We start from the raw sequence: 24,243 nt of genomic DNA on the forward strand, positions 1-24,243 counted from the left end.
AGCCACATCAATTACTTACATCACTTTACAATGCCACATCACTTTTGCTTACATCTTTTTCATGTCTATATGTTTTTCATTTGCACGCCCATGTCGATTTATAAATACATTTATATGGTTTAAAATAATTAGTGTTTCTGCTAATAATCATTTGTCAAATTTTTATGGTATACCTGTGCACAAATTTCTACCATAACTTTAACTACTCAACAATTACTAGAAAGTTCCTCTTTGGACGTAGTGGTTGAGTAACCAAAAAAAAAAACTACTCAACAATATACTATGATTTTCTTGTAAAAAAATGATTACTATGATTTTTAGTAAGAAAAAAGCAACAAATACTATGATTTGGTGGGACTAATTACAAATTTAATCATACAAGTTTCATGGAAATTTGGTAGAACTCGTGTATGTATATCTTAAAATTGAGAGTTATGTCTAATTCAATCTTACAAAATCAACTTATAAGGATTATTTCTACTTATAAATAGAATATCTCAATACTAAACTCTTAACAATTTCAGCCAATAAAAATGTGTATTAAAATGAGTTGCAAGTTAATACTCCTTGAAATTTATGTTTATAATAATGAAATATAATATATGAAAATTATGAGGCTTGCCCACATTGAAATTAAAAAGTGAAAGATATTTTTTTCCCTTGAATTTTCAAAAGAATATAAAGTGTACCATAAAAGTACTTGTGTTTTCAGTGGAGCAATGCCAGAAATGGGACCAAAAAAACTCATCACCCAAAACAATGCAAAGTATTAATCAGAAGATGGGACCAACATGTTCAGCAATCAATTCCCCCAACTATTATATATGCTTTGTCTTCAAGCATAGATGATAGATCATGCCAAGCTCACATCACTGCCAATCTGCCATGGCTCATACATAGTGGCATTGACCAATTTGAATTATTCACCCTAATTGTTGGGCCATGATAGAGTTAGGAGGAACATCATTTTATTGAGTTAAAACAACTACAAAGGTAAGTTAAACAATAAGTTGTTATATAAAATTTTAAAACAATGTAAAGCTTTTAACTTCACATCTGCTGCACAATACCAATGATATAATTTATTTTTTAAAATCAAAGGTATTTTCTGTGTGCAACTGCAGATATTAATTCTCTCGAAGTAATTGAAATTCATTTAAAATGTTTGACTTCTCCCAACAAATGTTTCTCCATACGTACCGATTGAGAATCGAACCCAAAACCAAATGGTTAAGAGTCCCAAGTATTTAATATTTATGTCACATAACTTAGGCGGTGTTGGTGGGTTATAATATGCATTTGTATATATATGCCTGATGACTTTGAAGTCCAAATGTATTACCTGGTTGATGTAGGCTAAATGCATTATATAAAATTAATACATTTTTTAAACTATCTGATCATGTTATTTTAATTTTGTTGATAAATTAAACAATGGTCATTTGCTTGAAGAATAATAAAGCATGTTAGATAGCAACCACATCAGCCACAAAAGAATATGGAGACTTTCATAATCAATTACTTTGTGTCAAACACCTCAAACACATATATTACCTACCTATAACAGGATATATAGGATAAGGAAGAAAGATTTTTAAATTGGTACAGGTAACCAAATCCATTAGTTCCTCTTAGCAAGATTTCAGAAGAAGCCTGCCATTGAAGAAGGCAAATGGTGGGTTAAAAATCAAAATGATTAATTTTTGGTAATGAAAGGAATTAGGAGTAAATTGTGTAGGTTAAACGAAGTATTAAGTTTAGTGGAAACACAGAACCTACAAAGTTTATTTATTGACCACAGCATCCAAATGAACCTCCCACATTAATTAAACTTCATCATGAAGATGTAAAAGCTGCATTTGGTTTGGATGTATTTGAATGACTTTTTTATTGAACCGCAAACTGCAAAACCGCGGTTATGTTTCTTTTTTTTTTTTTTTGGTGAGAACCGCGGTTATGTTTCTATTATATTCTAATATACATAGTCGAATTACTAAGTCAGTCCACCAAATTAATGGAACTTCAAGTTGTTCTTATTTTTTGTACTGTAATGTTACTTTGGTGTTGTAATGTTATTTTAGATCAACAACTTTTATCGATACTGTGATGTTATTTTGGAACTTCAAGTTCTTTTTTTTGGATATTTAGAAAATGTAAGGTACTGCAATGTTATTTTGGATAAACAACGTTATTGGTACTGTAGTGTTATTTTGAAACTTCTAGTTTTTTTTATGTTTCAAATTGTTTGGTACTAAAATATTATTCCGTAAACTGCCGCAACCGAACTAATCCTAACTGCATTGATTTGGTTTGGTTTGGATGACTTTTTAAAAATCAATCAAACCAAGCCGAACTACATGCTTTTTTATCTCGTGATTAGAATAATTTTTTTGCTCATAACCGCACCGTGAACACCACTCCAGATAAATATGCAAGTGCACGTGAGTATAAGGAATTTGGATTCTCTAAATTTGAGTTTCTTAAATTCACCTAGATTTTTTTCAATTGAAGTGACGTTATTAGCGTAGCTTCGTAGATGCAAATATCAATTGGAAACATTGAGATATTAAACTGGGCACAAGTTTTTTAAAGTAGAAAATCCTTGTCGTAAGGCTATGTTTGGATTGATGGAACATAATGGAGCGGAATGGAATGAAACATAATGGAATGGAGTGGAATGGAGCGGAATGAAATATAAATTTCATTCCATTGTTTGGGTATTTTATGATGCAACGGAATAACGTTTCCACTCCATTGTTTGGAAACGGACGGGACGGAACAAGTTATAATTTTTTTATTCCAGTTTTACCCTTAGTTAAAAACTATTATTATATATAAAGCCTCTTAATTTGATTTACGATGGCAATCAATTTTTTACCAAACTGTTATTTCAAAACTCTATTAAAAAACAGTATATATAGGCCAACCTCTCAGTTTGTTATTATAGCTCAGTTGTATATACATTAGCAAAAATTAAATTGAAGATTATACATATATAAACATAAGCAAAAGTTTCACAACATGGAATAAAAATTATTGACGATAGCAAGAAACATGCTGACAATAGCACACGCCATAGCAAGACTCATGCTGGCAATGAAGAAACGAAAGAGAATTTATTGACCATGAGGAAGCAACAAGCAATGAACAATGAACGACGAGCAGAAGAAAAAGTATATAGAAGGAAGAGGTAGCTGGTAAACAGGGATATAAAGGTAAAATTTTAATTATAAAATTCCATTCCATTGGATACACCCCAAATTGGGAGGAATGAAAAATTGAAAGATTGGATGGTAAGGGATGGAATGTGTTCCATTATGTTCCATTCCACTCCATCCATTATTTACACATCCAAACAATGAAACTTAATTACTTACCATTCTATTCCATTTCATTCCATCACATACCACCAATCCAAACAAAGCCTAAGTGCTTGCATCACTAAGAAAATATTTACACATTCAGTAGTACGAAACGCATTTGTCATTTTACGATTAGTTCTGTTAATAATTTTTTTAATGATTATGTTAAACAGTGTCCTTGAATACTTTTTTTTTTTGTGTAAATCGGTTATCCTCTGCGCGCAACTGCAGAGAGTCTTGTGGAACCCAAATGGGTGGCAAACTCTCCATAAGAGACCCAGGACCTTGATTAAGCTAGAATAGACCCGCGTCATCTCGTCTAAGTGCTCTTGGGTAGTGTCATTGAATACTAGTTAAACATACAAAAAAAAGAAAAAATTAATACTTATAAAATAACTTTTTAATGTGTAAAAAAAGAAAATAACTTTTTAAGGTATTCAAAACACAAATTTCAAATTTCAAGACAAATGTATTCAAAACACAAATTTCAAGACAAAATTTGTTTATTAATATGTTTCACTAGTGTCCTTGAGCAATAGCACAATGATTACTATGAAATATTCCAATGAAAGCTTGACGGATGTTATTTAAGATAGTGGTTGATTTTTCTCCCTTTTTTGTGTTGTACTAGTAATAATTTTTCTCCTTTTTAATTTGTATGTAGATGGAGCATCAAGCTTCACCGAAACTAGTCAAGATCCTGAAACTCACACCAACGGTGAGATTTCACGTTTAAATCAAATCAAAATATTCAATCTAACAATATTGATATAATCTCAACAACATTGTCAATTTTGCTCTACTTAACAAACTGATTTTTCTCCCATCATCTCATAGCATTTGTGAATTTTAGAATATTAGTTGTAAGATAGTCTCTTTTTTTTTTTTTTGGAAGGTAATTATAAATCAGTCAATTATTTTTAATGATATGATTAATTCGCAGAGTAAAAAATACTGCAGTGACGGTACATATAAAGACGATAAAGACGGTCCGGCTATGCCTGGCAGCATGGGCGGCATGGATTATTAGGATGCTATGAAGATCTGGATTGGAGTGGTGCTTCACCACTATTATAGCCTCTTTTTTTCTTATTTATTTGACATAAGGCATCCATGTAATCATAGTGAGAGATCAAAGCTGTAGGTAGGAGGATTTGTGATTGTTATTGCTATGATAAAATTGAGACATTTGGAACATTTTTCATTCCAAAGTACTAAGGAATTGTTCTCTTCACAAGTCCTCAATTGAAACAAGGCTTCGTGGATAGAAGATTCTTAAAAAAAATTAAATAAAAAAAGATTAAAAAATAATTTATTTATTTTGATAGTTATTTTACAACTTTTGTGAGTTATTTTGATAGTTATTTTACAATTTTTACACCATGATTCACTACAACACTTTTGGTTTATATATTTTTGAAAAAATTGCCTCTTTCAGCCACACTTTTTAAGCTTTTAGATGTGTTATATGAATATCATATGTTTAAATAACATTTTTCTTTGTATTGTAAGGTATTCTATTCATTTGACTTTATAAAACCCTAAAAAAACACTATAGTCCTTGTCATTATATATATTGCTATAATACACCCATTGAATTCTATCAAGGTGTGTTTTAGCATCCTTCACCTTTTCAACTGGACATTAAAAACTTTTTTTTTTTCTCTCACTTCACTCGTGAATTATTATAGTGTCTCTTAAAGTAATTTTTCCCAAAGACCCATTTTTTGTACAATCACTTCGATGTAACTCTGCATTTCTGCCCCTTCTCATTCTTCTAAAACATGTCAGCAAGCTTCTAAAAATAAATTTGAGCCCTATTTGTTGAATTTGCGAAGTTGCAAATGACATGAATATGCCAGTATATAGATTGACTAGATTATAAACTAGAAACTTAGAAACTGAAACATCAGAGAAATTTGCAATAGTTTTATGCAATCAACAACAAACTTAAAGAAAAATAAATGGCAAAGCAAGAAGAAACCCAAAAAACAAAACTTGAAATCTGCAAATTGGATGAAGAGACTATGCGCAAACTAATGTTCAGTTTCTTCACAATGTGTTGCCGCCGTCGTGCCATTGGTGTCGAGTATAGCAGATTTAATTTACACTTTTTAATTTATTTATCTTCTTACATCTCGGTTGTTGATTTAATTTAGATGTTAAAAATTTCACAGTAGCGAGCAATATAAAAAATCACAGTCGAGATCCATATTCACATTAGCTACGAAATCCTTAAAAACATTGGAAAATGGAGGAATTTTGGTGAGCATAGCATTACTTGGCTGTTTTCCTAATCGCTAGGTTTCTCTATTTTCTGTTAAAATTATTTTTTTCTATTTAAAAAAAATGACATAGACGGTGAATAGGTCGAATTAATTGATAGATCGGCCATATATTTATCAGGGGATTATTTTTATGTCAGCGGAAGAAGGTGCAACAGTGAGAAGTGGAAAAAGGAGATTTATGAGTTATTTATTTATTTATTTATTAATTAATGCAATATACTATCATGTTCTTCTGTCATACCTGAGTATAAAAGTCAAAATAAAGACTTTTATTGTTCAATTGAAAAGGCGAAGGATGCTAAAGCACAACTTCATAGAATTCAATGGTTGTGTTATAGCAATACGCCAATACCATATATTATATTTTTATAACGCCAATTACTTAAGTAGGGGAATGATATTGTTAGGAGTAAATAGCATATTTAACTAGGACCAAAAATATTATTAAAATTGATGAGGGTAAATTAGATTTTTTAGTAGTAGATATATTGTTAGGAGTAAATAGCATATTTAACTAAGACCAAAAATATTATTAAAATTGATGAGGGTAAATTAGATTTTTTAGTAGTAGATATATTGTTAGGAGTAAATAGCATATTTAACTAAGACCAAAAAGAAAAATAGTATATTTAACTCAAAAAAAAATTTAAAATTAAAATTAAAATTTGAGAAGCAAATAGAAAAGAAGTGGAAGAATGTTTTGGATTTTCTAGATACATTTGTCCGGACATTTTTCAAAAATTTACATTTTCATAACGTCAGTTACTTAAGTAGGGAAAAAGTAAAATGAGCAAATTGTAGGGCACACGAGTAACCGGTAGAAGTTAAAAGTAAGTCTCTTAATATTAAGGATCCCATCCAACAAAAAAGGGCCTTGGGCCGAACCAATCACAACGGCGGCCCAATTGGAAACAGCAGAAACAAATAGGAAGTTTTCTCTCCCGACCCCCGTCATTTCTTTTCTACCCCCCAAAAATCTCATTTTGCCCCTTGCGGTATGAAAATTTTTTGCCAACAAACTTCGGTTTATATAAACCGAAGTTTTTAAACATGGAAAAAAAATTCGGTTTATATAAACCGAAATAACATATACCCCCAAAAAGAAGAAAAATTTATGTGAAAATTCGTGTAGAGCTACCTGTGGTAAATTTATCATATCTCTCTGAATATAGGTCGTATGCTAATGATTTTTAATCCAGTGTAAAGAAGACAAAATTTACTATAAGATTGACACCGGAATTATTAAATTTCATTAAGTATAGTATGAGAAAATCTACCTACAAGTTTGAGAAAAGTTTCTGCAAAAATGTTGTAGAGATACCTGTGATAAATTTATCATAGCTCTCTGAATATAAGTCGTATGCTAATAATTTTTTATCCAGTGTAAAGAAGACAAAATTTACTACAAGATTGACACCGGAATTGTTAAATTTCATTAAGTATAGTATGAGAAAATCTACCTACAAGTTTGAGAAAAGTTTATGCTCTGTTTCTGTACCAGTACCCATTATTTCGTCAAACTGAACCAATTGGATAGTTAACCCTCAAAACAAAAATTATATTTGTATTCTTGACACCCTAATCTTTCCAACGAGTGGTCATTTACTCAAATCGGACATCGTTTAGTATTTCAAATAAATTGTGGAAGTTGAGGGTCTCATGCAGAATTTATGCAGGAAAGCTGGAAAAAAATTTGGAACACAATACTTCGATTTATATAAACCGAAATTTTTTAGCATGACAAAAAAATCCGGTTCGTATAAACCGAAGTACCCCCAAGGGCAAAAACGGAAATTCAGGGGGTAGAAAAGAAATGAGGGGGGTTGGGAGAGAAACCCTCAACAAATAGTAAGTGAGAAACTTGTGGAGATAGCTTATAAGAAGCGGGAAGTATTGTCAAGCTGCCCTAACTGTACGATCCACCTGCTTCTTCTTCATGGCATTCTCAGCTACAATTTCAAGTGAGGGAGGTAATCCAAGTTGTGGTCCAATAACATTTAAGCTCAGGTAGGTATTTTCAAACCAGTGTTGGTGATTTCATTCACATTTGTTGTTTTCTGATTTTGTTCTTAGTGTTGGTGTTGTTCGTGGTCTTGGTGTTTTTTTTTTTTTTTTGATAAGCTATAGTGTTGTTGTTTGTTGGTTTATTAAGTTGGTTCTGTTTTGTAATTTGTTTTATTTTGTTCTTTTGGTTGGATTGTATTGTATTGAGACTTTGCACAAATTGAAGAATTCTCTAATTTTAGTCATTGAGTAAAAATGAAAAATGATTACAAATTGGTAACTCAGTACGTTATATACAAGTGGAAACTAAAGTGTAGTTGTAACCTATGAAGCACAGAGACTCCTCATATTAGGCGTGTCGTTGTCGGACACTGACACCGACACTTATGATTACACTAAATTATGTCAATTTTTCAAATTATTATCGGTGTCGATGTGTCAGTGTCCGTGTCGTGGTCCGTGTCTGTGTCCGTGCTTCATTGGTTCTCAAATCTCCAAGTATTTTCAACTTAAAGTGGTTTTCCAACATAACTTTTGTGGAAGTAACAAGGTCCTCACTTGGGCTAGCCGCAATTATGTCATCATCATAAACTAGGAGTTAATGGCTGGGGTTCTAAGAAAGGGTTAGGTATAACTGGGTTAGAACTAGAACCAATGTCAAGGGGAAAAGTATGTTGTGAGATAGATTTGAAAGGGAACACATCTTCATGAAAGAGGACATCTCTTGAGGTGGAGAATTTTCCCAATGTCGGATCAAAAACTCTATATCCCTTGTAGCCAGTGGGGTACCCCATGAAAATGCAGGGAACATCTCTTAGTTCTTAATGATGGAATTGTGGCAACATAACACAAGCAACCAAAGGTTCTTAACCGACTGAAATCTGGTTGTTCTTTGTACAATAGCTACTAAAACCATTTGGAATTGCAAAATGCACTTTATGACTACATGTAACATTTTATCAGATATATGCCCTAATCTATTGTGCCACAAATTGGCTAGGTGATCAGGTTTATTGCTAACAGTGTGAACAAAATCTAATTGATTAAAAGAAACAGAACTACAACTATTGTAATTTGTTTTATTTTGTTCTTTTGTTTTAGGACTAGTTTGTTGGAAGAGTCTCCCCAGAAATCTCTAAAGCTGGAGATTACTCCTTCGATACCTGAAGCGGATGCTAATGGATTGCTAGATCGGCTTCATGCTCAGGTTATTATTTTCCTTTTGTTTATAGATGCTTGTGCTGCATTTGTGTATCGAAGTTTAGTGTGGTATGCTTGAAGATTAAAATGTTTGTTTTTGTCCTTTCCAGCTCAGCAGTGAGGGAAAAGAGTTGCTGCTCCATTTGAAAGAAAGCGACGATGCATTTCATTTTGAAATTGAACCAGTGCTCAAGGACAATACCAAATCTGTGAAATCAAAACCTTTTCATCATGCAACTTCTCGATTTGAGACTGAATTTAATGACCGTGAACTAATTGGTAAAACATCTTTTATTTGTGTTTGAATTATATATTTGTCCTTATGTTGTCCTATTTGCTAATAAATTTTGCTTGGTTTTGGAAACAGGTGAAGGTGGTTTTGGCCGTGTTTACAAGGGAAAACATGTAATCGATGGAGCTCTGTATGCAGTCAAGAAAATTCGCATCAAAGGAGTGGAGGACAAACAACTAAGGTAAGTCAAAATTGTTGTAGCATTGATGACATTTCTTAATTCTTAACACCAATTTCTTATGTTTTATCTTTGGTGAATGCAGGGAAGTACAAACTCTATCTGTTGTCAATCACGAACATGTTCGCTATTTCCAAGTAAGAATTTTTTATTTTATGCATCTAGAAGTGTTTTTGTTTTTTTTTTTTGACAAATGCATCTAGAACTATTTTCTAGTAATTGTGAATATGTAACAGCCATGAGAAAATCAAGGAATAATATAGGGAGTAGTTTAATCAAACATATCCTCTATATATTGTAACACTTTTACTCTGTGAAATGCAAGCAAATAATATAGAGAAATTGTGAATAGAGAAATTGGATATTGGCTGGTAGTCGAAGCTGCCATATCCACTTCCAATATACTATGATTATAAATCGGCTGGGGCTGTAACAACCATTCATAAGCATCTTTAGGAGAGAAAATACCTGAACTAGCATTATTCCAAACCCAAACATCTGGAAGGTCTGTCACAACATGCAGTTTAAGCTCGAGAATGGCAGTTTTGACGTCATCCGGTAAAATGGTGTAGAGAGTCTCCAAATTCCATCTATTGTTATACCAAACATCCTTAATATTCAGGTCTGTGTCTTGAATAGCAACAAACGGAACCGCTGTACTTAATCTCTCTCTGTATAACCAAGGTTCAAACCAAAAGTTGGTATTACCATCACCAATCTTAAACCAAAAACCATCTTGAAGCATACGAAGTGCTTTGGCTATTGAGTTCCAAATCAGCGAACCACCCGCAACCGAGACATTAAAAATGAGCCGACCCTTTAGGTATTTTTCAGCAAAGAGTGTCACCCATAACTTACTTGGGGAGTTAAGGATTTCCCAAACGAGCTTGCCAAGAAGGAACACATTCTGAATTCGTGCAATACGGACACCTAATCTACCATACCGACGCGGTTGTGTTATTTTATTCCATCCAACAAGGTGCATACCAGAACCTCCAGTCCCTTTCCAGATAAATTTTCTAACAATTCTGTCCAAATCATCACACATTCCCTGTGGAAGCCAGTGGATTTGCATGTGGTAAGAGGGCAGTGCTGAAATGACAGAGTTAGCCAACACCACCCTACCTGGCTTATTTAATAGTCTACCTTTCCAAGAAGCTAGCTTCGCAGAAACTCTATCATATATATCGTTAAAGTCTTGTTTTCTAACTTTTCCATAGAACATCTTGAAACCGAGGTACTTGTCAAACCTGTCAGTGGCATGTATCTGTGTGGTTGCAGCAATAGTATCCCGAAGACGCCGGCACACACCAGTAGATGTACAAAATTTGGATTTATCAAGACTGATTTTGAGCCCAGAGAGCGCACAGAACCGTTCCAACACATTATTTACAACACGAGCTTGACTTACATTAGCTTTCGCGAACAGCAGTACATCATCCGCAAAGAATAAGTGTGACAGTTTGGTTCCGTCTTTAGTGATTTGCATGGGTTTCCATGAGCCATTACTAACAGAACTCAAAATCATCATGCCGAGACGTTCCATGCAGAGAACAAATAAATATGGAGACAAAGGATCACCATGCCTTAATCCACGCATTGGAGAGAAAGGTTCCGTCTTACTACCATTCCAAAGGATCGTGTTGGAAGATGCCTTGATTCCAAACATAATAAGAGAGATGATACGCGTGGGAAAACAGCGCCATCGCTCAGAATTACAATATTATTATCATGCACTTCTCTAGTCACCTGTTGATTAGTACAAAACAGCTCCTTGAAAAACTTTTGTGCTTCACTTTTTATGATCTCAGGGTCTGTACACCACTCTCCCGAGCTGAGTTTAATGCCATGAATTTTGTTCCTTTTCCGGCGTATAATAGACTGGGCATGAAAAAAGGAAGTATTCCTACTACCAAGCCTGATCAAGTTTTCACGTGACTTTTGGTACCATAAAGTTTCTTCTTGGAAAAGGATATTATCCTATTCGTCAAGGAGTCCCTTCTGAAGTCTCAACAGGTTAGCTGAATCGATATCTTCCAAGGCTCTCTGGATACCCCGCAGTCTAGCCTCGACTTCCTTTTTACGGGCAAAGATGTTCCTAAAAACCTCCTTATTAAAAGTGGTAGATTCTTTAGCCACGTTTTGGAGACAGTGAGCAATATTACCACGATCACGATTCCAGGTATTCCTTACAAGATTAGGATACTCATTATGAGTAAACCAAGCCGCTTGAAAACGGAAAGGACGATCCTCATGGCCCAACATTACATTACTGCATCTCAAATAGATCGGATTGTGATCAGAGTGTCTACGTACTAGGTGTTCAACAGTAGCTTCCGGAAATTTCATACGCCAATCATAGTTACCGAGACCACGGTCGAGTCTTCTATGCACAATCCTTCCACCTCTGCATTTCCCCTGCCAAGTGAATTTCGTACCGAATGAACCTAAATCAATCAGTCCACATTTATCCACATTACTAGCAAATAAATCAGCTTTAGAATTTGAAAATACTCCTCCTTTCTGCTCTCTGGGTAGCAATATATCATTAAAGTCCCCAATAGCGAGCCAGGGTAACGACACGGTCTTGCTAATGTAATCTAAAAACTCCCAAAGAAACGGTCTCATAGTAGCGACTAGACTAGCATAAACAGCTGAGCAAAGCCATTTATCAGAACCTTTATTAACAATAAAACTGATACATTGCTGCATTTTACTCACAAGAGTGAAATTGAATCCACTCCCTCGTCGTTGCATGACCCAAATTCCTCCAGAATGTCCTTGAGCCTCTTGGATATCAATTTTAACATAGTTTACTCTATCCCAAAAAATTTCAGAGGAAGCAAACATAGTATGTGTTTCAAGTAGTAATCATGTCAGGTTTGTACCTTCTTATCAGATCGTGCAAGTAGAATATAGGGAGTAGTTTAATCAAACATATCCTCTATATATTGTAACACTTTTACTCTGTGAAATGCAAGCAAATAATATAGAGAAATTGTGAATAGAGAAATGCTGTTTATACCGAAAAGTTTATCCCGAAAGTGTCCTGAATGATCTGGCACTTCACCTCCTGACCCACTTACATTATTTAATTTAATTAAATTAATTTAATTTCATTCTTCTCTCTCATCCTCTTTCTTCTCTGTAATTTTCCTTTAGTTCTTCCAAATTTTGACTAAACTTGTCCCTCTCTTCCATGATTTGTCTCAAAGAAATAGGAAAGAAAGAAATAGTGAAGAGAGAAATAAAAAAGATAGAAATAAGAGAGAAGTTGAGTGAAAATTCTATATTGTTTGGATGAATAGAAATAGAGAAGAGGATGAGTAGAAATATGAATAGAGAGAAATTAATAAAAATGAAAAAGACTAATTTATCCTTCATATTTAAAAAAATAAAAAATAAAGTTGAATATTAAAACTAAAAAAAATAAAATAAGGAGAAGGACATTGTGGGAAAATGCATCTCTCCACTCCTTCAATTCACAAATCTCACCTATTGAGGAGAGATTTCTTTTGGCATGGGACCCACCTAAAAAATTTCTCTCTCTCCTTATTTCTCCCTTTATCCAAACTAAAGAAATACCTTATTTCTTTACTATTTCTCTCTTCTTTATTTCTCTCTCTCATAAATCTATCAAAACAAACATAGTGTTAATGTTCGTGTTAGTGTATAGCATCACTGTTGTGAATATGTAACAGCCATGAGAAAATCAAGGAATAATATAGGGAGTAGTTTAATGTATAGTCAAACATATCCTCTATATATATTGTAACACTTTTACTCTGTGAAATGCAAGCAAATAATATATCTCCATATCTATTATTTATAGGAGAACGTTAACTTGTGCCTTTAAGGGCACATGTTAAGAAGATAAATGTGGAAAAAAATTATTGAACTTGTGGTGTATTTAATTATCTAAACATTAAATTCTTTGTATCATTAAATGCTATATTTCTATTTTTAGGTAGCTTAACATGTGCCCTTAGGGCACAAGTTAACATGACCCTTATTTATATGTTTAGGAGTTTCTCTCTCTTGATCACTTTTATATGTGACATCCTCTCATTTATCATAATTTATGTGGTAACTTGTGAGAGCATCTTTTCCTATGTGACAACATTTGAAAACTTCAATAGTATGTACTCATATAAGGAATTTGAGGAATGCTAATTTCACATCCTCTAACACACTCTTTTAAATACACTCTCTCCTATTGGGCCACATCATCCCACTTTTTTATTCCTTGACCTGGTAACTTGCTTAACCAGTTTGAGACAAAAAAACTTTTTTTTAAGAAAAAAAAAAAACAGAAAGAGAACTCTTCTGTTCCATCTTCACCATCTCTCGTACTGCAACAGTCTCCGTTGCAATCTCTCTTGGTCGTTGTTTCAATAGCAAGATCCGGTGGCCGCAGGAACCTTTTCTCATTTTGATGAACAACCCGTAAAGGAAACAGTGAGATTCGACGGCGGATCTGAATATGATTTTCAGATTTTAGAAAAAGTTTTGTTTTTGTGATAGGAGAATAGAGTTCAATTCTACTTCTGAATTTTAATTAATCCTATTTCAAGAATTTGTTGTTACAAATCAATTCTTTTCCCCCCTACAAAATTCCACGAATTTCTCAATTTTCTTTCCCAACTCAAGTTCTTTCTCAACACTTCTTTGATTTTCCTTTGCCTTTTTTTTCAATTTTTCCATCTATTTTCTCACTTGAACACTACCTGTATTTTTCTCTCAAAAGGGTTTTTTGGGTTTCATTTTCTTCATTGTTTCTACTCAAACACATGAAAGAAAGAACCCATTTTTAATGTACCATCCTCTCCAAATATGAAAAGAAGCAGCAGCATCTCTCTGGGTTGTTCAGCACAATCAATTAGTTTTCTTTGATTCTCAGATCTGGGTTTAATAGAGACGGTCACAACTCACAAAGATTGAGAATGACTTTTTTTTTTTGTTTCAACTAAAAAAATTAGTTTTTGTTACGCGAATTACAAAGCAAGACATTGTCTGTCTCTCTTTTGTTTTTTTTTTTTTCTCTCTACAGGTTATTAGGTAAGTGATTTAAATAAATTGATGATGTGGACCAATAAAAGATAGTTTGTTAAAAAGAGTGCGTTAATGGGTGTGACCATAGCATTACTCGATTCAACAATATGTGCTAATTATAATTTTCTTTTTCCAGTCATGGTTTCAGAACGGGCCTTTAGATCCCGATTTATCAAGTGAAGCGGGCTCTGCTTCCGGCGATCAATCCAGCAAGGATGTTGACATTAAGGAATGACCGTATCTTTACATCCAGATGGAGCGTTGTTCCCGGTAAGATTTCATTTCTTGTGGGAACTTAGGTCACTCTTTATGTCCTCTGAATTCTATTAAGTTGTTGACTATGTTCAATTCTCTTTTTTTTCCAGTACACTTCGCAAGCTGCTTGAGGATTCACCACCACCACCTACCGAAACTCGACTCAAATTGTTTCGCCAAATCCTCAAGGGTTGGGTCTGCATTCACGAGAAAAAAAATTTTAAATCCCAACAACATCTTCCTGGACGGTAATGGTGACATAAAGATTGGAGACTTTGGTCTCGGTGAGTCTAAAACTTTTTTCTTTTTATATTTTCCAAAGAAATAATAATAATAATTTGTTTTGCGGAAGTAACTAGCTACATAACTGTGCTTGAAAGCTCATTTGGTAAATGCTGTTATAATGTACAAATTAGGAACTAATCATAAATCGAAGAAATATTGTTATATTCTCATATAAGGAATAAAGGTTATGTAAGCATGATGAATGAAAAACATATTAGGATATTGTAATAGATTTATGTTATAATATCGCATTTCGTTACTATCGAATTACTATAGTTCACTATACTAAGTTGACCCCATTATAATTAATAAGAAAGGTTGAATAGGGTTTTACCAATACTTGATTTTTCTGCAAGCTAGCCATTGCTCTGGTTACTGTCTGATCCCAGGTATGGGTCTCAGAATGTTTTTCCTGCATGTGTAAATGAGCAGGGTAAAAACATTAACTGTGTTGTTGGAATAATAAATTAATTAAATGTTGATATACGTAAAATTACAATTAAATGAAAGAAATACCAAAACTTGAGTATTTTCATTAGAATGGTTGTTGTTTGAATCAAGCTTTAGTACTATGGCAACTTTTAGAATCGGTAGTTTATGTTGATATATGTAAAATTAATTTATTTGTAATTTGTAATATCTTTTTTCTCAGCTGCATTTTGCAAAGACGATGGAGCTGTTCCCAACAGTCCTGATGTTGGAGTCCCGCTATATAATGCTCCGGAGATTGTAGAGAATTTTCCCAAAGTTGACATGAAGCTAATTAATTTTTCAAATTATTTATTTTTGTTTTCTTTAATTTTCTGACTATTTTTTTTTTACTTGCTACAAGTTGATATCTTCAGTATCGGAATGATTTACTTTGAGATGTGTTATCCCATGGGATCAGCATCAGGGAGAATCAAGTGTTTTTTGGATTTTAGAAAGGATGGGAGTCTGCCTGCTGACTGGAACTCGGATGAACAAAAGAATCTGTTGAGGCAAATGACAAGTGCAAATGCCATTGATAGGCCGACTGCAGCTGAAGTTCTGCATCAAATTGGTCCCCAACAAAATGTTCATTAAGAGCTTATTCTTGCTTTATGTGAATTATGGTTAAAAGTTACAACTCCTAAGAAATTTAGATTTCTGGAACATTTTCTTCCTTTATGTGAATCAATTGGTTAAAAGTTCCAGAGAATCAAAAGTTCCAGAAATCTAAATTTCTTAGGAGTTGGAATTTTAACCATAATTCACATAAAGCAAGAATAAGCTCTTAATGAACATTTTGTTGAGGACCAATTTGATGCAGAACTTCAGCGGCAGTCGGCCTATCAATGGCATTTGCACTTGTCATTTGCCTCAGCAGATTCTTTTGTTCATCCGAGTTCCAGTCAGCAGGCAGACTCCCATCCTTTCTAAAATCCAAAAAACACTTGATTCTCTCTGAGGCTGATCCCATGGGATAACACATCTCAAAGTAAATCATTCCGATACTGAAGATATCAACCTGTAGCAAGTAAAAAAAATTAGTCAGAAAATTAAAGAAAACAAAAATAAATAATTTGAAAAATTAATTACCTTCATGTCAACTTTGGGAAAATTCTCTACAATCTCCGGAGCATTATATAGCGGGACTCCAACATCAGGACTGTTGGGAACAGCTCCATCGTCTTTGCAAAATGCAGCTGAGAAAAAAGATATTACAAATTACAAATAAATTAATTTTACATATATCAACATAAACTACCGATTCTAAAAGTTGCCATAGTTCTAAAGCTTGATTCAAACAACAACCATTCTAATGAAAATACTCAAGTTTTGGTATTTCTTTCATTTAATTGTAATTTTACATATATCAACATTTAATTAATTTATTATTCCAACAACACAGTTAATGTTTTTACCCTGCCCATTTACACATGCAGGAAGAACATTCTGAGACCCATACCTGGGATCAGATAGTAACCAGAGCAATGGCTAGCCTGCAGAAAAATCAAGTATTGGTAAAACCCTATTCAACCTTTCTTATTAATTATTATGGGGTCAACTTAGTATAGTGAACTATAGTAATTCGATAGTAACGAAATGCGATATTATAACACAAATCTATTACAATATCCTAATATATTTTTCATTCATCATGCTTACATAACCTTTATTCCTTATATGAGAATATAACAATATTTCTTCGATTTATGATCAGTTCCTAATTTGTACATTATAACAGCATTTACCAAATGAGCTTTTAAGCACAGTTATGTAGCTAGTTACTTCCGCAAAACAAATTATTATTATTATTTCTTTGGAAAATATAAAAAGAAAAAAAGATTTAGACTCACCGAGACCAAAGTCTCCAATCTTTATGTCACCATTACCGTCCAGGAAGATGTTGTTGGGATTTAAGTCCCTATGTATGATTTTTTTTTCTCGTGAATGCAGACCAAACCCTTGAGAATTTGGCGAAACAATTTGAGTCGAGTTTCGGTAGGTGGTGGTGGTGAATCCTCATGCAGCTTCCAAGGCTGCTTACCTTTATAAGGTCATTACATGTTTTCTTAATAGTACTCTGTCTATCTATCTATATCAGAAAGTTATGCATAACAATGTTGTGTCGCCTAAATCCGTAAGGAAGGATGCATTTGGTTTGAAAAAAAAAAAGAAAGAAAAACACGGCCATCAATGAATGAACTTGGACTAAAGTTAGTCCAAAATTTATTCATCCATTTCCGTAATTTTTCCTCTTTCCTTTTTCTCAAACCAAACAAACGATAAATGTGTACATGGTCTGATTTTTTTACCATTGTCTTACATTGCAGATGATATATGATCTTGAGAACAGGTTATCGTCATTAGGGTTTACCAAGACATTTGTTTTACAATCACCTATTCCTATTCCATCTGTGGTAATATTTCATTTTATGAATGACTAATTGTATTCACTCTGTTTCTGCCTTCCTTCATTCTTTTTCTTACACAATACGTTCTTTATTACATAGCTCACACAAAAAAATCCTCAACGTTCATGGACAACTCATTCAACTTTTGAATTTGAGAAGACTTCACTTACACTGAAAATTGATGTTTGTTTTGAGGTGGTTGATGAAGATGATCTAAAGATATCTCAGATTTCACCCGGTAACCAAAGACTACTTTTCTATTTCCGTCCTCAATCTGTAATTTGAATATCAGGCTAGCTAACTTGTTTATGCACTAGGGGATTGTGAAACTCGGAGCACTAGAAAAGACCACAAAAATCACACTTCCGGGGGGGCTGAAGAGGATAAAGTATTCAATTTAGGATCCACAAGAAAAAAGATTAAGGATCCTCAATCGGCTTGTGACCCTGTATGTATTTTTATTTTTCCTTTTACAATCTATTTATGCTTTCTACATCTGTATTGTTCATTAAGAATTTAGTTTTGCTTTATGTGAATTTCTACATCTTTTGTTTTTTTCATGTATAATAAAGACCCAAGACCTTAGAAATTTTAAAACTTGTGGCCTCTGAAGAGTTTTTTTAAAATATTGCAAAAAGAATCTGGGTCGGTCGTGTGAATCGGATCGGATTATGCATCGCATGATACAAACTATTATCTAGTCTATAAAATTCTATAAATATTGTAATTCCAAATCAAGTATCAAAAGTTATAATATTTTCATAAATTAGAAGAGTAAATCCTATATTTTTAACAACCTCGGTGACCCATGTCGTCACTATTCTGTTGTTGAGTTCCTCAACATTTGGAACTCAGTTTTGTTTCAAATTTACTCACTGGAAGCAATCACCAATAGCCGACATAGAAGCCATCAGCTGCTGCTGTCATAGTTCCTGCCACTGTCTTATAGGACTGAACATTATAAATTGAAAATGTACTAATTGCCCCCACTAAATTTTTTTAATTTTAATATTACATGTGCCTGCGCCCACAACTTTAATTTTTTGATCCGTCCTTGACAGTGAGAGTGAGTTCTCACTACTCACTACCACCACAACCACTCAGCTCATGATAAGAACCGCAGGTGAACCGTACCACACAAGATAGCTATTGTAGTTGGAGAGCCCAAGGCCTTATAAAACCCACATTAGAATCCTATAGTTCCAATTTGTCAGTCAAGTCCTATACCTTGCATTGGTTCATTACATCCCAACACACACCGCAGTCCCCCGCCCCCAAGTGGGCTGACTGTGCACTAACCCATTTGACTAGCCCCGGGTAAACACTGCAATGTCGGCTTCATCACACGCACCGCTCGTTTTCGGTTGAGAGACATGGTGAAGGCTCTTATAACAATTGATAAGAACCTTAGGAGAACCATACCACAAAAGTGCTTTGTAGTTGGAGAACCCAAGGTCTTATAAACTCTACATCGTAGTCCCATACTTCCAATGTGGGACTCGAGTCCTATACCTTGCAATTGGGTTCCTAACAACTCATCTCCTTCAAGTGACCAAAACCCACCTGTCAACTACCTTCGACGTAGCTAATCTCCCTTGTAAATGGTCAAGAACTACTCAATCAGAATTGGCAGGCCAAGAGTGGCCTGTTCCACCTGATCAGATTTATAGTTCACTAGGAAACACCTAGAATTCTAGTCTATGAATATTGTAATCTGGCCTGTTCCACCTGATCAGATTTATAGTTCACTAGGAAACACCTAGAATTCTAGTCTATGAATATTGTAATTCTGAACCAGGTATTATCTAGTCTATAAAATTCTATAAATATTGTAATTCCAAATCAAGTATCAAAAGTTATAATATTTTCATAAATTAGAAGAGTAAATCCTATATTTTTAACAACCTCGGTGACCCATGTCGTCACTATTCTGTTGTTGAGTTCCTCAACATTTGGAACTCAGTTTTGTTTCAAATTTACTCACTGGAAGCAATCACCAATAGCCGACATAGAAGCCATCAGCTGCTGCTGTCATAGTTCCTGCCACTGTCTTATAGGACTGAACATTATAAATTGAAAATGTACTAATTGCCCCCACTAAATTTTTTTAATTTTAATATTACATGTGCCTGCGCCCACAACTTTAATTTTTTGATCCGTCCTTGACAGTGAGAGTGAGTTCTCACTACTCACTACCACCACAACCACTCAGCTCATGATAAGAACCGCAGGTGAACCGTACCACACAAGATAGCTATTGTAGTTGGAGAGCCCAAGGCCTTATAAAACCCACATTAGAATCCTATAGTTCCAATTTGTCAGTCAAGTCCTATACCTTGCATTGGTTCATTACATCCCAACACACACCGCAGTCCCCCGCCCCCAAGTGGGCTGACTGTGCACTAACCCATTTGACTAGCCCCGGGTAAACACTGCAATGTCGGCTTCATCACACGCACCGCTCGTTTTCGGTTGAGAGACATGGTGAAGGCTCTTATAACAATTGATAAGAACCTTAGGAGAACCATACCACAAAAGTGCTTTGTAGTTGGAGAACCCAAGGTCTTATAAACTCTACATCGTAGTCCCATACTTCCAATGTGGGACTCGAGTCCTATACCTTGCAATTGGGTTCCTAACAACTCATCTCCTTCAAGTGACCAAAACCCACCTGTCAACTACCTTCGACGTAGCTAATCTCCCTTGTAAATGGTCAAGAACTACTCAATCAGAATTGGCAGGCCAAGAGTGGCCTGTTCCACCTGATCAGATTTATAGTTCACTAGGAAACACCTAGAATTCTAGTCTATGAATATTGTAATCTGGCCTGTTCCACCTGATCAGATTTATAGTTCACTAGGAAACACCTAGAATTCTAGTCTATGAATATTGTAATTCTGAACCAGGTATTCCCCCCCCCCCCCCCCCCCCCCCCCCCCCCGCGATGATATGTAAACCAATGATTTGCTGAATCTGATCGGATTATGCATCGCTTGATCCTAACTACCATTATCTAGTCTATAAAAATCTATAAATATTGTAACTCTGAATCAAGTATTATCAGTCAAGTATCAAAAGTTATAATATTTTCAATTTCTCTTTTCATAAATTAAAAGAGTAAATCCTATATTACTCGTGCAATCTTCTCTTCCCTTGATTTTCCCCATGTTTCCTTTCATAGTTTTAATTTTTCCTTTTTTTTTAGGATACTATAAAGTTGTTGGCATGTAATGATGAGATGACTATGCCTCTGGTTGTGTTGGCTCACACGCTCGACGACCTTAAGTACGAAGGGGTTAAGCTGAGAACTGAACTGATCATCAATGTATCATTAATGCGTGAGTAATTTTAATTCTCTCTACCATGTTGCTTTTGTTCCTAACTAGATTGATATGTTAAATATATATTGCTTATATCTTTCTCAGGAAAGTTGCCAAAGGAGTCTTCCTCTGTGGATATGGTAATACTATTCTGGATGGCAGAGACTCGTTGTCTTTCCAATCATGTCATTCAAGAAATTATTAGGGTGGTAAAACCAGGTGGCACATTTGTTATTCGCAAGCCATATGTGCGTGCTTCCAAGGCTGCTTACCTTTATAAGGTCATTACATGTTTTCTTAATAGTACTCTGTCTATCTATCTATATCAGAAAGTTATGCATAACAATGTTGTGTCGCCTAAATCCGTAAGGAAGGATGCATTTGGTTTGAAAAAAAGAAAGAAAAACACGGCCATCAATGAATGAACTTGGACTAAAGTTAGTCCAAAATTTATTCATCCATTTCCGTAATTTTTCCTCTTTCCTTTTTCTCAAACCAAACAAACGATAAATGTGTACATGGTCTGATTTTTTTACCATTGTCTTACATTGCAGATGATATATGATCTTGAGAACAGGTTATCGTCATTAGGGTTTACCAAGACATTTGTTTTACAATCACCTATTCCTATTCCATCTGTGGTAATATTTCATTTTATGAATGACTAATTGTATTCACTCTGTTTCTGCCTTCCTTCATTCTTTTTCTTACACAATACGTTCTTTATTACATAGCTCACACAAAAAAATCCTCAACGTTCATGGACAACTCATTCAACTTTTGAATTTGAGAAGACTTCACTTACACTGAAAATTGATGTTTGTTTTGAGGTGGTTGATGAAGATGATCTAAAGATATCTCAGATTTCACCCGGTAACCAAAGACTACTTTTCTATTTCCGTCCTCAATCTGTAATTTGAATATCAGGCTAGCTAACTTGTTTATGCACTAGGGGATTGTGAAACTCGGAGCACTAGAAAAGACCACAAAAATCACACTTCCGGGGGGGCTGAAGAGGATAAAGTATTAAAGTTATGCTCCACAACAAAACGGATTAAGGATCCTCAATCGGCTTGTGACTATGTATGTATTTTTATTTTTCCTTTTACAACACATAATCTATTTATGCTTTCTACATCTGTATTGTTCATTAAGAATTTATTTTTGCTTTATGCGAATTTTATGGGTAAAAGTTCTAACTCCTAAGAAATTTAGATTTCCGTAACATTTTCTTCCTTTGTTCTGTACAATTAGTTTCCTAGCTTGACAACGGTTTCGTTAGATGTCTCCACCTTTTTACTTTAGCTCAGATGGCTTCTAGAAGTGTAGGCCACCCCTCCTTCAATAATCTTTCTTCCATTCTTGGTGTGTCTACTTATATATACTATTCTACTTCTTACGGGACACGGGTGTTGTGCGGACCTTGAAAGTTGGAGGGTGGGAATGTTTAAGAATGTTTTAACTTTCTGTTTTTTAATGTATAATAAAGACCCAAGACTTTAGAAATTCTAAAACTTGTGGCCTCTGAAGAGTGTTTTTAAAATATTGCAAAAAGGAACTGGTCGGTTGTGGGACCGGACCTTCCAAAAATCCTGCTCCGCTCCACAGCTTGAAGTTTTAACTAATTGATGCGATTTGAATGATGCTCCCTGCGACTTGAAAGATGTGCCTTGTGATTCAAACAATCGCCCCCCCCTGCGATTCATACCCAAAATGATATATTATCCTGCATGAGAATCAGTTTGATTTTTCTTCAGTCTCTTGCATATTATAGGGCATTGTTCTTCAAGCCACCCCTTTCTTTGTTATTATTACGGAAAAAGGATTTGCAGCCCCCCGCCTTACCCCATTCGGCAATGCCGCCAAAACGATACACATACTAATCCAAACATCATTCATTTTCCCCAAAAAATACTCCCGACATAAAAAGACCCCAATACACATACTAATCCAAACGTCATTCTTTCACTACCACACTTTAAAGTGCGGTATGTAATTTTGCCAAGTTCGGTATATGTTTTTTGCTTAAATAAATGTGTCGCAGCTGAGAGAACTTGCCTCAAGACAGTTTCCTGTCGTGTCCTTCTGTTAATATTCTTCTTACTAGTTGTTTATATTTAGTTTGAACCTACAGTGGGTACTGTGCACCATTATTTCTGCATAAATTTGGCCTCTTCATTCATTTTATTACCAGTGTTACATAGGTCACAGCTGGACATGATTTATGGAAAACTGGTTTATCTTTTGCATTTACTAAGATGTCGCCTAAATTTCAGATTGATGTTGATTCGGAACTGAAAAATGAAGATTGTCTTTTGACCGAAGAAGATCTAAAGAAACCTCAGATGCTACCTGGTAAAGAGTACTTTTCTATTTCTGTCCTCAACCAGTGTTCTGTGTAAATATATGAATATATCATGCTGGCTAATTTGTCTATGCAGTTGGTGATTATAAATATGGGACTATTAGAAAAGCCCCCAACAATGACTCTTTTTCGAGGGCTAAAGAAGAGGAAAAAGTATTGAAGTTAGGATGACAGCAGAACAGATTAAATAATCCTCAATCAGCTTTGTCGCAGTGTATGTTTTTTTTCTCTCTCTTTTGCAATACATAGTTTGCTTATGCTTTCTACATCTGTACTGTTCATTAAGAACTCATTTTTGCTGTATGTGACTAGTATGGTTAAAAGTTCTAACTCCTAAGAAATTTAGTTCTAATTACAATTTCATGAAACAAAAGAGCTAGAATTGCGTCCCAAGTCCTTTCCCTCTATTTCTTGTTTCTGTTATGTCTCCTGCATACCACTCCGGTAGCGGTTGTTGTTTAAGTCATTCTTTTTTTGTTTTGTTTTGCAGGTAGCAATTTCCAGTGAAGGGAGGGTGATTAATATTAAAAAACTGGACTCCTGTTATTATTTGTAGTCACTATAAGTCTATAAGCTTTGATTAGTTGACTGGTTTAATGTTATAAAACTTTTATGCCATGCGATAGTCGTTAAATCTTCAACGACGCCATGGTAATGGTAATACTAATTTAAGGATGTACTAATTATGAATTTAAAAAAATCTACTCATCAATTCAGTTTCAATTGAGTTGTATTCAAATCAAGATTGTTAAAATCCCGATTT

The 24,243-nt window shown here is 34.5% G+C and overlaps 3 protein-coding genes across 5 annotated transcripts; 2 read left to right on the forward strand and 1 right to left on the reverse strand.

Moving 5' to 3' along the window:
- Positions 1 to 7,527: 7,527 nt before the first annotated feature.
- LOC123917295 (eIF-2-alpha kinase GCN2-like) lies at positions 7,528 to 12,978 on the forward strand. The gene is made up of 5 exons (XM_045968981.1): positions 7,528 to 7,657; positions 8,756 to 8,861; positions 8,965 to 9,133; positions 9,222 to 9,327; positions 9,410 to 12,978. The coding sequence occupies exons 1-5, from the start codon at positions 7,587 to 7,589 to the stop codon at positions 9,525 to 9,527; spliced, it is 570 nt and encodes a 189-aa protein (XP_045824937.1). The 5' UTR covers positions 7,528 to 7,586; the 3' UTR covers positions 9,528 to 12,978.
- On the reverse strand, positions 11,305 to 12,174 carry LOC123915282. The gene has a single exon (XM_045966418.1). It carries the CDS (start codon positions 12,172 to 12,174, stop codon positions 11,305 to 11,307), a length of 870 nt encoding a protein of 289 aa, XP_045822374.1.
- Positions 12,979 to 13,619: 641 nt separating the features above from the next.
- On the forward strand, positions 13,620 to 24,203 carry LOC123917296 (anamorsin homolog). 3 transcript variants are annotated; one of them, XM_045968983.1, is made up of 13 exons: positions 16,583 to 16,719; positions 16,824 to 17,437; positions 17,715 to 17,801; positions 17,895 to 18,033; positions 18,113 to 18,243; positions 21,001 to 21,133; positions 21,221 to 21,396; positions 21,670 to 21,756; positions 21,850 to 21,988; positions 22,068 to 22,198; positions 23,392 to 23,470; positions 23,557 to 23,694; positions 23,971 to 24,203. In XM_045968983.1, the coding sequence occupies exons 3-12, from the start codon at positions 17,715 to 17,717 to the stop codon at positions 23,649 to 23,651; spliced, it is 1,197 nt and encodes a 398-aa protein (XP_045824939.1). In that variant the 5' UTR covers positions 16,583 to 16,719; positions 16,824 to 17,437; the 3' UTR covers positions 23,652 to 23,694; positions 23,971 to 24,203. The 3 variants fall into 3 exon arrangements, with proteins under 3 accessions (XP_045824938.1, XP_045824939.1, XP_045824940.1); XM_045968982.1 differs by lacking the exons at positions 16,583 to 16,719; positions 16,824 to 17,437 and adding an exon at positions 13,620 to 14,646; XM_045968984.1 differs by lacking the exons at positions 16,583 to 16,719; positions 16,824 to 17,437 and adding an exon at positions 17,493 to 17,698 and having other exon boundaries at positions 17,767 to 17,801.
- Positions 24,204 to 24,243: the final 40 nt, after the last annotated feature.

Source organism: Trifolium pratense, linkage group LG3 (assembly GCF_020283565.1).
Source record: "Trifolium pratense cultivar HEN17-A07 linkage group LG3, ARS_RC_1.1, whole genome shotgun sequence".
NCBI classification, from domain to species: Eukaryota; Viridiplantae; Streptophyta; class Magnoliopsida; order Fabales; family Fabaceae; genus Trifolium; species Trifolium pratense.